The 15341-nt window shown below is 45.2% G+C and overlaps 1 protein-coding gene across 1 annotated transcript; it reads left to right on the top strand.

Moving 5' to 3' along the window:
• The first annotated feature begins 305 nt into the window (after positions 1-305).
• On the top strand, positions 306-14796 carry NUDT7 (nudix hydrolase 7). The gene is made up of 4 exons (XM_084757697.1): positions 306-443; positions 3209-3362; positions 9905-10063; positions 14165-14796. Exons 1-4 carry the CDS (start codon positions 334-336, stop codon positions 14525-14527), a joined length of 786 nt encoding a protein of 261 aa, XP_084613823.1. The 5' UTR covers positions 306-333; the 3' UTR covers positions 14528-14796.
• Positions 14797-15341: the final 545 nt, after the last annotated feature.

The following is a 15341-nucleotide window of genomic DNA, read 5'->3' as shown; positions in this document are numbered from 1 at the left end:
TTTGCTAAACACTAAAACTTTACTTTAAAGCGCACTAAATTGGAAGATGACCAAATATAACTTTTAGAGTAGTAAGAGTAGTAACTGAACTGTAGCTATCTAGTCAAGTAAACGCTGATGGGGGGGGGGGGGAAGGTAGGGCGGGAAGCGCACTAAAACACTGCACTTTAAACCCTGTCAGCGCCACCAAAGACCTAACTCCGCCCCAAACACGCCCCCCATAGGCCCCGCCCTCCCGAATCTAGCACCATCTGGCCTCTTCTAAACGCCCCGCCTCCAACCTCTCCTCCTTGCGTAGTCCCCGCCCCTCATTCCGCTAGGAATAGGGCTACTATGCGCACGCGCGTCAGGACATATTGCTTCCTGAAGTCTCCAGCTGCTAATAGTACTGTAAGTACGGCAGGGCCCATGCCGCGACCATGTGGACTCCGGGAGCCTGTCAGGTAAAGATCTCCGACTCCAGGCCCTCGATCCCGATCTAGCCGGGCCCGGATGACTGTTCAGACCTGAGCCTGACGCCTGTCTAATCCATCCTGCAGTTCGGGCTCCTTAGGGCTCGCCTCCACCTCGGTCTTTACTCTTATGCTCCTAGAGACAGAATGGGGATTTCACCTAGTAAGATTCACACACCACGCAGGCATGCCCTCATCCCCCAAGGTCACTATGCTTTCTTTCTGCCAATCTGTGTCACACTTCAGTAACCAGCGTCCCCACAGTGGAATCTCAGAACCCCGCGATGACCAGACAGCCCTGCATCAGCCAGACTGGGTTCAAGTTCCTGGGTGGCTTCTTCCACTCGTGATCGTGGCTCTTGCTCAAGGCACTGCTGTCATCCTGGGCGCACATGATCCTGTTACTACCTACAGGACTGTCCTGAGAATTAAACACAGAATAGGGTGAGCCCTGCTCAGAGCTATGACTTCTGTTTTGATAGTATAGTCTCGGGACAGTTTCTAGACTTTTGTTTCCCTGCCGCCTCTGGGCAGCTCTAAGGGCTCTTTAAAAGCCTTCTTCCCGCTTTGCTGGCCAGCTGTCTTTTCTGGACAAGGCGCCAGTGAGCACTGGGTGCTCTGTGTGCCAGCTTTCAGTGACCTTTTTCAGGACATTTGATTGGTCTGTAGCCAGCTCCTTGCCACACGGAGGGGGCGGGGCGATGAGAATAAGCAAACACCTCCAGACAAGGCTTGTTAAGGACAAGTGCTGGTGATTAACCATCACAGCTGAGTGCCTCACTGCGTGCGCAAGAACTTGTCTTCGTGACTACCCTCAAGTAAGTTACAGATGGGGCCTCTGAGGTGCCAGGAGATGATGCCAGGTTTTTTTGTTTTATTTTTTCCATGTGTAGCCCAGGCTGACCTCAAACTTTTGGCACTCCTCCTGCCTCAGCCTCCCCAAAAACTAGGACTACAGGAGTGAGTTACCACCCCTGGCTCCATTATTTTTTAAGATGAAATGAGTTCCCGCTGACCTAATCTGCTTTTGCACCGTCAGACTAAAGAATAATAAAAACTAATGTCCACTTTCTAAGGCCACCAGGACAAAGTCCTGCAAACTGCATAGCTTAAGGAATAGCGATTTATCCTCACTTGGGTCTGAAAGCCAGTCCAACAGCAAGGTGTCAGTGGGACCATCACCAGAAGTCTCTTGGTGCTGCTTTGCCTCTTCCAGCTTCCGGTGGCTTCTGGTCATCCTTGGCTTGTACCAGCAGCATTTTGGTCCCCATCTCCATCTCTGTGGGCATCTCTCTGTAACGTCTTCTCTTCCTTCAAAGACACTTGCCATTAGATTGAGAGGTTTCCATAAATCCAAGGTGAAGTTATCTCAAGAGCCAGAACTGTTTACAGGATCTGCGAAGATCCTGTTTCTGAGTAAACTTGCACCCCCACTTTCTGAGTTGTCATGAACAAAGCCACCATCCAGCACACTGGGCAGGCCAGCAGCATGATATACTTGTCTGGGGAGGGGACCCAGAAAGAGCGCCATGAAAACAGTGCCATATTTGTGGTGGTGTCTCTAAATTTTTGAGTAACCATCAGCAATGGTTCTCAAGGGATGGTCCCTTGAGCCGCCACATCAACAACCCTGTCACTTTGAAGTTAGACCAAATGCTCGTTCCCAGGACTCCCTTCAAAGTAACTGTGTCATGTTTTTGGGGAGTAAGTCCTGCAGTTTGTCGTGAGCAGCCTTCTCGCAGATTCTGTGGCTGCTTTGAGAATTACCGTTACAGGGCATCTGGGTTTGTGAACATTGCAGAAGGGCTCAGCAAGCCTCATAATGACCTTTTGACACACATGTTCTGTCTGCATGCAACTCTAGTATGCCTTTCCTCAAAGAACTAGAAACAGGACCAGCACCTCCTACGCCCCCCACCACCCCCGCTATGCAAACACTCTACTACTGAGCTACAACCCAAGCCCATCTATAGGGTCTAGAGTTCAAGGTCGGCCTTGAACTCATTCTGTATCCCAAGGATGCCTTGAGCTTGTGATCCTCCTGCCTCAGCCTCCCAAATAGCTGGGGTGACAGTGAGGCCCAGCATACTTATAGATATCAAAGTTCAAGTGTTATGTTATTGGGGGAATTCTTTTTTTTTTTTTTAACTCTTTTTAAAAATAATTTTTGTTTATTTATTATGTATACCATGCATATCAGATCACATTACAGATGGTTGTGAGCCACCATGTGGTTGCTGGGAATTGAACTCAGGACTTCTGGAAGAGCAGTTGGTGCTCTTAACTGCTGAGTCATCTCTCCAGCCCTATTGGGGGAATTCTTACCATACATGCTTGGTTTGGTTTTTTGAGGTAAGGTGCCATATGTCACAGGTAGGCCTTGAACTCACTGTGTTGCTGAGGATAACCATTAACTCCTGATCCGCCTGCCTTTATCTCTCAAATTCAGGTATTACCAACACGCATCAGGTTACCTGGCTTACACTTGAATTTTAAATTTAATTCCTTTCAATGTGAATGCGTGCATGCAGTGTGGACTTGGTGCTTTTTGCCTCATTCAGTCTTGCCAGTGCATGCAAAGTTAAGTGCTTTCTGCCAGGTTATTGGAAAACTATAATGAGACCCAGAAATGAAATCCCAGTTACATAACACACCCCACACACTCCCACCCTGACACACCCACACACAAATAGATTGGCAGGGCTAGGAGCTTGATGCCAGAGCTCTGCTTACTAGAGATTTTTGCCTTGTCTTAGAAACAGCCTGATAGATGATGCCAAGGCCCGCTTGAGAAGGTTCGATGTTGGGACCAGATATTCCCACTTGTCCCCTAATAAGTACTCTGTCCTTCTGCCGTTGCTGGACAAAGGAGGAAAGCTGCACTTGCTGTTCACCGTCCGTTCAGACAAGGTAGGTGACAAGAGGCTCCTGTGACATCTCAGGGCATTTACAAACACACTTCTGTCACTTTGTCCTCATTTCGAGACTGCCGTTATCAAATGAACTTTTGAAATCAGGGAGTTGGAGGGCTAGTGCAAGCCACGGGAGGCAATGGGATTTTGCTCCTTTGTTCAGGGATTTTGAGACATGGGTTGGCTCTGTAGCTCAGGCTGGCCTTGAACTTATGACCATCTGCCTATCTCTGCCTCACAAGTATTTATTTTTAATGTGCGTGTGTATGTGTGTATGTGTGTGTGTGTGTGTGTGCGTGTGTGTGTGTGTGCATATATGTGTGTGAACAATTATAGAGGCCAGAGGAAGACATTGAGTGGCCTCCTCTATCACTGTCTGCCGTGTTGCCTTGGAACAGGGCCTCTCACTGAACCTGAAGCTTGTGGGTGTGGCCTACGAATCTCTCCTATGCTGCAACAGTCTTTCTTTCTGCACCTCCCCTCAGAACTGGAGTTACAACTGTACACAGCTATGTCAACACCTTAACTGTGTGCTGGAGATACAGACTTGTGCGTGCAAGAATTTTTTCTCATTGAGCCACCTCCTCAGACTAACACACCATTTTAAAAAGAGTTATTAGAAAGAAGAAGAAGAAGAAGGAAAAAAAATAAAAAATCTTAACCTCATAAGAAACAGAAAACACTTTTAGACCAGGGTTACTGTTGGTCCTTAAGCAGCATTTGGGTCCAGAACATTCTTTGTTGAGGAGCCTTCTCGGGCACTGCGGGGTGATTAGTGTTATCTTGACCTCTACAGTCACACACATACACACACCTGTGTCATGACATCAAGTCTCCAGACAGTGCCAGTAATGCTTGCAGAATGGGTGTGATAAAATGACCCCGTCAATCTCGACTCTGCTAGACTAATCTACCACAGGTAAACTACAGCGTATTGTTGGTGACCTAGGCCCCGAAGCCAGCTGACATGCTGAATTATAACCGGAAGTTATGAACTGTCTCACTTTTCAGCCATACTAGGCCAGCTGTTCCCGTCTCTCCTGTGTAGTCGCCCTTGTTTGCTGTCAGGAATGTTTCCCAGAGAGAGCTGAAGAAATGGTCATTTCCCAGTCATCCGAGATAGAAGTAAGCAGGGCCTTTCAAGTAGGACAATTTAAAATATCTCATTGATAGCATATGTATGCAAATAAGCAATATGTAAATAAAGAAATATGTAAGTAAAGACCCTGATTTGACAGAACTGTGGCGATCCTTTTGACTTCGAGACAGGCAAGTGACACAGGTCCATGTACTGATCAAAACTCAGTTTCTCAAAGGAGAGAGAGACACTTAGCTGGAACCAAGGAAATGGGGTCTGTTCTCAGCTTCACTCTTAAACACACATGAAGGGCTTATAACCGTCCACGCCCTCCCTCCCCCCCCCCCCCCCGTGGGTATATTTTAATTATCAGAAAAGCAATAAAGCCCATATAAAACTAAGCCTGTAGCCAATGGTACTCTGAAATGAATGTATGTGCACCATGTGGGTTCAGCCCACATAGGTCAGACAGGACATTTGAATATGCTTGGACTAGACCTCTAGGAGGTTGTAAGCCACACCATGAGTGCTGGGAACCAAACCTGGGTCTTTGGCGAGAACAGCAAGTGCTCTTAACCACTGAGCCATCTGTCCAGCATCTTGAGGACATTTTAAAAATTAGTTAAAATCCTTTTCACTCTGACTGCAAGCCTTACCTCCTTGTAAAAGAGGGAAGCAGAATGCTCTTCAGGCAGCCCTGCAGCTACTACAGGGGACTGCCCAGGGCCTCCTGCCATGCTGGGGTTCTAACACAGGCTGCATCCCCAGCTCTTCCTCTTACATTTTATATAGAGATAGGGTCTCACATTGCTTGACTGGCCTTGAACTCACTCTTACAGCCCCAGCAAGCCTTAAACTTGCCATCCATCTGCTTCAACATCCCAACGAGGTAGGATGACAGACAGTTCTAGAAGGTTCCTTTTTTCCCCTTTTTTCCTCTTTTTTTTTCTCCTTTCTGCAAAAATAAAACACAAAACCTAATGGCTTTTCATTTGTTTGTTTGTCTGCTTGTTTTTAATGTGTGTGTTGGGGGGAGGGGTATGCATGCATGCCATGGTGCAAGTGTGAACAACTTTGTGTAGTCTGCTCTCCTTCAAAATTTACCAGGCTTCCAGGGATAAAACTTATGCCATCAAGGTTGCACCACAAGTGCTTTATAAGCAAAGCCATGTCACTCTGCCTGGAGGCAAGTTCTTAATGTCATTGAAACTTCTGTTTTCTCATATGTAGAAATGGGGCTGAAAGCTGCCTTGTGTGCAGTGTGTAAAAGAGTGATGTTGTCTCAATGCCTAGCATGCGTTTGTGGCTCCCTGACAGTGGTTGATCCTTGTTGGATAGGTAAGGTCTCCGTGTGTCTGTGTGTGTGTGTGTGTGTGTGTGTGTGTGTGTGTGTGTGTGTGTATGTGTGTACATATATATTCCTCAATACAACCTACTCAGTCCATAGCATGCTACTCATATATGTTTTGAGGGCCAACCGTTTTTGTATCTGATAACCAGCTGATGTGCTCTTCTCTGGGGAAGACTCTATTTACCCCAGTCTCGTTATTAGTTGCCTGCAGTTCTTTGTCTAGGGCTGGGTCCTCTTTGGCTCCGCCCACCGCCCATCTTTGGCATATCTCTTGGTGTCATCCTTGTTCAGCTTATGTTTAGGCCACCATGTTGGTGAGAGTTTACAAGTGTCTTCTAGTAGTGGCAGGAGCTCCATTGTTCTTTGAGACAAAATCTTTTACTGGCCTGAAGCTCACCACATAGCTTAGGAAACATATAGACACATCACAGCAACTGATGCAAAAAAAAAAAAAAAAAGGTCATGAATTTGAAAGCAATCAAGGAAGGGTGTATATGAGAGGGTTTGGAGAGAGGAAAAGGGAGAGAGAAATGATGTAATTCTATTATAAGTTCAGAAATAAAAACAAGCAGCCCCAAAAACCAAACAAACAGAAGAAATGGGTGGAGCTGGCACCTAAGGAATGGTACCCAATGCTGACCTCTGGCCTCTACATGCCCATGTAGACTTGTGTACCCACATAAACATACATGTACATCCATGCAGGCATACATGCTTCTTATACTATTTATAGAGGAAGAAGATTATGAGTTCCCATGCCTCGACAGAGCCCTTTCTGGACCTAACAGTGTGTGAACAGTTGGTTTTTTTTTTTTTTTTTTTTCAAATGCACTTGCTTGCTCAAAACATTCTGTAAGGATAGCGCTCTCAGGAATTCAAAAGGTCTTTGCTCCCTGTTAATTGGAGTTGAGGTGGAAGGCCACTTGAATTGAATTGGCTTGCTCTGGGGTCTCTTCGAAGAAGAGCTTTCAAAACATATTTTAAATCAGGTCTGTATTTCTATCAAGCCTGTTGAGTCCTTGTGGGTGCCCCTGGCACTGGCTACTTTAGTTGTTGAATGTACGAACAAGAAATCCCATTTTAGAGGTGATGTATCAGGAAGTCTATTCTCAAGTCTTTTGTAAGACTCACTATAGTCGATAGAAAATGGTTCATCCTTCCTCTGCCTCCTCTCATCTCTGTCATTAATGAGAAGATGTGTGAGGGGCCACAACTGCCAAAGAAGATCCTGTAGAACTCTTTGTTTATAATAGGGAAAAACTGCCAGTGTTTAATGTTTTCAAATGACTTGCCCAGGGCTGGGAGTGGAACATGACGGCAAAACAGTTTCCTGCTGTGCAGAAAGCCCTGGCTCCACCCTCAGCACCACAAAATAAAATGAACGAATAATAAAAATATAAGAAAAGCTTGCTAAAGCAGAGTCTTCAGCTATAGAAAGCTAAATAAAGTTCATGACGACCTTAGTCCTCTCAAAGTACTGTAACAAACTACCTTGCACTGGATGGGTTATGAACAAAAACATTTCTCGAGGTTAGGGAGGCCGGGAAGTTCAGCATCAAGGCACCCACCGACCAAGCACCCCCACCCCACCCCGGTGTGCTCTCAGGGTGAAAGGAGCAGTGGGTATCTGTGCACTTCCTTTATAAAGGCTCTAATCTCATTGATAATGGCCTTGCTCTGTTATTATTTTTCAATGTTTTCAATGATTTTCACAACCCATGTGACTGAGGGTTTCAACATTTGAGGAAACAAGTATTCAGCCCAGCGCAGGCTTCTAACTCTCCTTACACAGCTCTGTCGACCACGGTGCTAAAAAATGCCAACAGGACATCTTGGTTGAACTCTGAACATCAAGAAGTGACCTTTACTTCTAACGAGAAGGGTCCCCATTACATCATCGCCCTGCCTGGGAGCTAGACACAGCTCCCCGGGCTGCCGCCTCAGCTCTGTGTAACTGCTCTGCGGTTATGACAGGTGCACGCTGCTGTGATCTGTGCACACAGTTGGCAAGAAGCCGACCAAAGGATCCTGCTGAGTCAGGCCCTGGCAGCAAATGGGTGGGGAAGACAATGAACAAGGGCAGGAGAAGGTGGAAGAGAAACTGCGCTGGGCTAGCTGAGAAGAGAAGGGTGGGGTTGTATCTCTCAGAGATGGGTAGGGAGGAAATGCCTCCGGTGCCACACGTGAAGGCGCTGTCCTAAAATCAGAAAGGACCGGAGTCAGAAAGTGGGTAGAGAAACAGAGATGTTGAAATACATGGAAGCAAGGGGCATGGCTCATCAACCATACTGTGCTTTAGCAAATACTTGCTTATTTATTTTAATTGAGTGTGTGTGTGTGTGTCTGTGTGTGAGAGAGAGAGGGAGGGGGCATGTATGCATAGTGGACTGTGTCTGGGAAAACGTTTGAGAGTCATGTCACTTCTCTCCTTCTGCCTTGCCATTGGACAGGTTCTCTCCTGGCTTTATCTTTTAATCCCTCAGCTACAGATTGCTCTTTGACCTGATGTCAGGTTGTGTCAAATCCTGCAAATGATTGCTAGTTAATAAAAGGGAACTTCAAGCTTCTGGCCAGTTCTCTGCCTGTTTGTGAGGATTCCGGAATTGAAGACGCATGCCATCACATCCACCTTCTTATGTGGATTCTAGGGATCAAATGCAGGCCGTCAGGATTGCATAGCAAGCTCCTCTACCAGCTGAGCCATGCCCATCACCCTAGGAACTCAATAGTCATGCTGATTAAGGGCACAGCAGCTAGACTGAAATTGCAATTTATAGCCCACTGTGTAAACTTTGTCAGGTAATTTAACCTCTGGGTGTCTTCCTCTCTCTGTGGAAAAAAATAAAAAGAAAGAACAGTAATCTAATGTGGTTTGTGTGGCCATTAATAGAGAGAATTTGTCATCTTTACAAACAAAGGAATAGTGTTTGGCCATACAGGAATGAAGTACCCACCAGTACCTCACAGACAAGATGCTGAGACACACAAAAGGTCACATGTCATATGGTTTCATTCACATGAAAACAAACTGGAAATCCATTTGGACAGAACACGGAGAGCAGGGAAGAGGGAGAGAACGCTTAATGGATGTGGTTTCCTCTTGGAGTGGGGAAAACAATCTGAAACTAGATATTAGGTATGGCTGCACATCATTATGAGTTTATTAAATGTTCCAGAATTGTTTGTTTTAAAATGGTTAATCTTATACTATATCCATTTTGCTTCATTAGGAATACTTTAAAAAATAATAGCTTGTGGGGGCAGGAGTGTAGGTAAGTTGATAGAGTGATTGCTAACATGTCTTATGTCCTAGTTTTAGGCCCCAGTACAGTCTAAAATTGATCCTTACACTGGGGAGATGGAAACAGGAAGATCAAAGGGTCGAGGTCATCCTTGATTACATAGCAAATGTGAGGCCAAACTGAGCTGTATAAGACCCTGTCTTAATCTTTCCCATAAAATATACCAAACCGCTTATAGAAAAATCTTTATGAAATGTATACCTTGAATATGGTAAGTACCCACAAAAGATCCAACAAAATCATCTGTTGATAATACTCTTTTTTTTTAGTTTTTGGGTTTGGGCTTTTGTTTTTTCGAGACAACGTTTCTCTGAGTTATGTTGGCTGTCCTGGACTCGCTTTGTAGATCAGGCTGGCCTTGAACTCACAGCGATCTGATCTTCCTGCTTCTGTCTCACTGAGTGCCAAGGCAGGCACCACCACTCCCAGTCATCACAGTGTCTTTACAGTATTTTTTCTTTTAGCTTTTATCAACTCTCATTGGTGTCTTTTTGTGTTTATGTTGTCTTTCAGAGGCTTGTAGAGAAAAATCAGGAATGAGAGAAGTTCGCAATGTTGTGTGTGTGTGTGTGTGTGTGTGTGTGTGTGTGTGTGTGTATTTGCCAAGACTACACAAAGAAACCCTGTCTCAAGAAAAAAAAAAAAGGACAGTATTGTCAACAGATGATTTTTGTTTTGTTTTGTTTTGCCTTGGGGATTCAAGGAAAAAAACATAGCTTGGACACTGTAGATATTGAGTTAATATTTGCTGAATTCCTTGCTTCTAAACTTGAAATCCCATTTGTAACTCTGTTCTTTCACTCTCCCAGCTGAGAAGGGCACCTGGAGAAGTCTGTTTTCCTGGAGGAAAGAGGGACCCAGTGGACAAGGATGACACGGCCACTGCTCTCCGTGAAGCCCAGGAGGAAGTGGGCTTGCATCCCCACCAAGTGGACGTGGTCTCTCACCTGGTGCCATATCTGCTCTATGTAAGGACTGTCATGGGCCCTTCTGAGCTCCCAAGGGGGCCCTGCATTTGTTCAAATGTAATTCCCGGGAGCACTGTGTGCAGGACCAGGAGAACTGGGCCCTTGTGTGGACTTTGCTCCTCCTGAGCTCTGTGGTCATGGATAAGCCCCTATCACCCTGTCTAGGAAGAAAGGGAGGAGCTATCTCAGTGACTGTCAGCCTGGGTGCTGGAGAACCTGGGTGTACTCAGAATTGCTCTCTTAACATTGAGTTCATGTGTGCTTTTCTATAATATACATTTATCTCAAGAATTCAGTTGAAAAATAATACATTATTGTGCAACGTACTAAATGGTATCTCCTTGGAGGGGCCAGTGTTTTCTGTTTACCCTAATGTCACTCATTTTTGGTGCACCCCTTGGGATAAAGAGTCCTCTTGTCACAGGACTAAGGGGCTTGCTATCCTTAGCCTCATACCACACTGCATTTGATTGTCAGGTTGCTGTGGTCTTTGGGTCTGTGATGATTTCTCACACTTCGTGTTATTACGGCAGTTTTAAGCTGTACTGGATGTCCTTTAGCTTGAGTACCTCATGGTTAAGGCATTTTGAAAACTGTTTTCTTCTTATGTGTGTGTATGTGAGGGTTGGTGAATTTGCATGCAGGATCCCACAGAGGCCAAAGGAGAGTGTCAAACCCACTAGAACTAGAGTTATAGCGGCTGAGAGCCACCTGCTGTGGATGCTGGGAACCTGAATCTGGTCCCCTATAGGAGCAGCAAGTGTTTTTCACTGTGGAACCAGCTCTGCAGCCCCTGGGTTCCTCTTGGTTATACTAGAGTAGGAGTGTAGTAAAAGATGAACAGGTTCCATGATAAGCTGCCTCAACACTGCCCAGTGTTTGTCGTTGCATTGCTGTGTGGCTTGGGGCATCTTTGTTCTATAAACCAAACAGAATAGGAAAGCCTGGAGCTGGGATAGCCAGGTCTCATTGGCTGTTGCATTGGAACAGTCACTGCTGAGCAGATGGACTTTAGGAGTCACTTGTTGATTGTTTTGTCAGCGTAAATGTACTATAACACTCCAAGTTCATGTCCAGAATGACGACTGATGAGTGCTCATCTGTTCCCATGTTACCACACCCAGTCTCTCCCTTGACATTGCTGTGGTACATTGGTCACAACTGAGAAACAATGTTAGAACGTTATTATGGACTAAACCCACCCTTTCTTTTCTACTTTTCCTATTGTCTTCCCTTCTGCCATTGGCCCCATCCTACATACCAGATTGTATCCAGTTGATAGATACACAGAGACAGAGAGACAGAGATAGGGAGACACAGCCAGAGAGAACGGAGCACTAGAGAGAAGGAAATGTGGCAGCTTCCTCCTCTTTGGTTGCATTCTCTAATGGGGTGATTTTCAACTCATGTCCGCAAATTCCTCCAACACATTTAGCAGAGCTTAGAATTTTATGGACTCATTGAGCGAAAGCTGTTAAAAGTTCCTCAAGCTAGAGAAGCTTCGTTTCCACAATCCCTGGGAGCTACTGAATTATATGTGGGTGGAGAGAAAAAAATGAAGTTCACGGATGCCTCAGTCAGCCTTTATTACTCTAACAAATACCTGAGCTAATCAACTTATTGGCTGGTTTTAAGGTTTTAAATGTCAAGCTGTGTGTGTATGTGTGTGTGTGTGTGTGTGTGTGTGTGTGTGTGTGTGTGTGTGTTTGGGGGTGGGACATGTCTTTGTACTTAATAAATGCAGGAGTGCTCAGTCCACTGTGGGCATTACAATCCCCTAGACAGGTGGTTCAAGGTTGCAAGACAGCTACCTAAGCATAAGCCAGTCTGATCGCCAGCAACAGCATCATTCATTGTTTCTGCCTCATTTCTTCGGCTGTGAAGTGAATTCCTTGCTCAGAGGTAATGCTGTGTAGAAGAGCAAGCAGGCCCTCCTTTGAGTGAGTTGCAGTCTTGACTTCCCTCATTGACGCGCTGAGCCCCAGCTGTGAGACCAGAAACCCTTTCTCCCCCAAAATGACTTTTGGTGAGAATGTCTTTTTTCCCCTCACAGCAATAGAAATGAAGCTAGAACACAGAAGGAAGATTTACTTCAGCTTGTAGCTTTAGAGGTCTCGGCCCATGATTGGTTGGCCCCATTGCTTTGGGGACTGTAGCAAGACAACTCATTCTGGCATATTCTGTTGGGGCTCTCTTGAGACCTTTTCATACATCCTTCCCTCCTCTTATGCATTTCTGGTAGCCAGCAGCTCTCTGCCAAGAACTCACCACTGGGTGACCAACGAGAGCTTTGTGGACATCCTGTACAGAGAGTCGGCAGATCCTAGATTGACACCCTGAAAAGCTGTCCTCCACCAGTGCCTGGGGCTGGCCCCGAAAACCCAGCTCCTTGTCTCTAGCTACGGTATCCTCCACAGCACCCAGCCTGGCTTCTTCACCAAGCTATTGCTCTCCCTTCTTAGCCCCTCCCCAGTTTCTCCTGATAACACTTTTGTAAGAAATTACTTACATGTTAGCCCTCAGCTCAGCATCTGATCTGGGAGACCCCATGATGAAGGAGAGATGAACCTGTTTTTTAGGATCCCAAGTGCGGGATTGGAATGGTCTTGTGAGAGCACAGGTGAGGTTAATCCACTAGAAGACTGACCACCTCGTGTGGGAGCTTGATTGTTGCCAGCTGAAAAGATTCCGTGAACAGACTCTGGGAGGAGATATATAAATGAGCCCAGAACTGGAGGCGGGGCTTTTTGGAGACTTAGGATAGTTTTGGCTGTTCATCGCTGCACTTCAAGATGCTCCTAGAGAAAACCACTCGAGAAAAGGTTTCAGGACTCTGGCTCCTGCTGAGGTTCTGGGTTCTGGTTACTCTAGGTTCCAGCAGAAAAAATCCTGCTGATTGCACCAGGAGAATCGTTCCTCAGAACTGATATCCTTACGGTTTTGTTATTGTGTCCATAAATCCTCATTTCCTATTGTGTTGGTTAGTCGAGTTATAAGTGACATATGCTCAGTCACCTAAGTTGTTAATAAAATATATTGGTTAAAAAAATTAAGCCTCCACCATGACCTCTGGGAGTGTGCCTTTACACAAGACCCAACATGGCTGAGGGTCTTGGTGGCCTGTGACCTCAGATTTACTGCCCTAAGGCTATTTAAGGTCTCTCCTCTATCTAAAGGTTGTTACTCACCCTGGATGCACTTGAAAGTATAACCTGTTTCTATTCTTAAAATACTCTCTGGCTGTGTCCCTCCATGAGAGGTTCCCATAGCCCTATTTAACCGTCTCTGTACTCCTTTCTCACTCTGTACTTGCCTCTGGGTGTCTCCAGCATCTTTTTGATGACCCAGGAACTTCAAACTAGAGAGCATACCTCTGTTCAATCCCCGTCTCTCCTGCAGGCTTTACAGTAGAAAGGAAGACCCTCTATCCAGCACAAACTCAGGGTCATTTGCAAGCATTTGTGCTCATAAATAAAACTATCCCTTCACAATACAAATACATATGTGATAAAAAAAAAAGATAGCTTAGAAGCAATTGTATGGTTTACAGTGTTATGTATATATTTACTCTAAATAGAAGCATGCCACAAGTGATATCAGGTCACTTTTCTGTTCGTAAGACATCATCACCCTGGCCTCACCAGGAGGAAAGGGTATGTGATGTCATTCCAATGAATGACTTTTATCATGGTTTAACCTAAGTTTCCCTCAGTGAGAAGTAGCAACTGTGGAGTTTGGAGCTGTTTGGAGATAGTACTTTTGTTTTGCCTATGTACCTTTATATTCATGGAGGGATTTATAAAGTAGACAGTCACAAATGTGATTCCTAAGACAAGGGTATCATAGTTTTTATAGCACCACCTCATGGTCATTTCAATCTTACACGTGTGTGTGCGTGCATGTGCACACATGCACCCAACATAAGTAGAGCATCTCTGTTACATGGGGCACATGAATTTGTGTCTGGAGAGCTGCCACCGGCCCACCTTATGCCATATATCATGGCTGTGGTCTTTCCTCTACTAAAAAGTGGCCTGAGTTTAATCTTTGAAACAGCATCACTGTACTTTGTAATGTGTGGGTTTTGGTCTCTACTTTCAGAAAGATGCGCTGGTGACCCCCGTAGTGGGTTTTCTAGACCACAACTTCCAGCCCCAGCCTAACGCTGATGAAGTTAAGGATGTGTTCTTTGTGCCTTTGGACTATTTCCTGCATCCTCAAGTCTACTACCAGAACCATTTCACACACTCCAGCCACCACATTGTTGTACACTGCTTTGAGTATACAGACCCTGAGACGGGCGTGAAGTACCTGATCAAAGGAATGACCTCAAAACTGGCTGTGCTGGCCGCCCTAATTATTTTGGAAAAGAGCCCTTCCTTCGAGATCGAGTTTGATCTCAATGACCTGATACCATCTTGTGAAAAGACCTTCCTTCGTAAACTCCCTTCAAGCAAGCTGTGAAGAACCCAAAAGAACATCCACAACGTTTTTGCATGAGCTTATTCACAGAACGACATTGTTAGCAGGTGGATCTGACAGGTGCGAATATTTTTCCTGCAACTTGAAGGTAAAGCCTAGTTTCCAGTTGCATTTTTTTTTCCATCCAGAACATTCAAAGTCTTTCAAAAATAGAAAAATGCATGGGCAGGGCAGTCTAATTTTACCCATAATGCCAATATTTTTAGTCATTTTATGGGTATCTGGAACATAATAAATATTTGTTGAATATATGGTTTGGAATATTTAACTTATTTTAAAGTATTTGGAATACATGTGTAATCCACTGTTTTTATGTGACAAAACTTCTGGCTAGTCATTCAAACCTACCTTCTCAGAACTACAGAGATAGCTCCACCAATTCAGTGCCTGCCTTGTAAGCATAAGGATTTACGTTTGATCCCCATCACCCATGTAAAATGACCCAGGTGTGGTTGTGTACATTTGTCATCCTAGTATTGGGGACAGAGAACCAGACATCTCTGAGGCTTACTATCCAGGTAGCCAACCCTACTTGGCAAACTCCAGGTCAAGAAAAGCCTCTTTTTAAAATACAAATGTTGGCAGTGCCAGAGGAATGACACCTAAGATGGTCCTCTGACCTCCACACACATGTGCACACATGTGTGTACACACGCGCACGCGCGCGCACACACACACACACACACACACACACACACACACACACACACACACACATTACCCTCCCTTGATTTCATGATAGTAGAGTTTAAGCTAGGTCAGCAGACTCCCCAGAATCTTTCGCCAATAAATGGTC

This window comes from Acomys minous (assembly GCF_964271855.1).
Source record: "Acomys minous genome assembly, chromosome: 14".
NCBI lineage: Eukaryota > Metazoa > Chordata > Mammalia > Rodentia > Muridae > Acomys > Acomys minous.
Note: the sequence above shows the minus strand (reverse complement) of the source record. Positions and strands in the feature narration are given on the sequence as shown.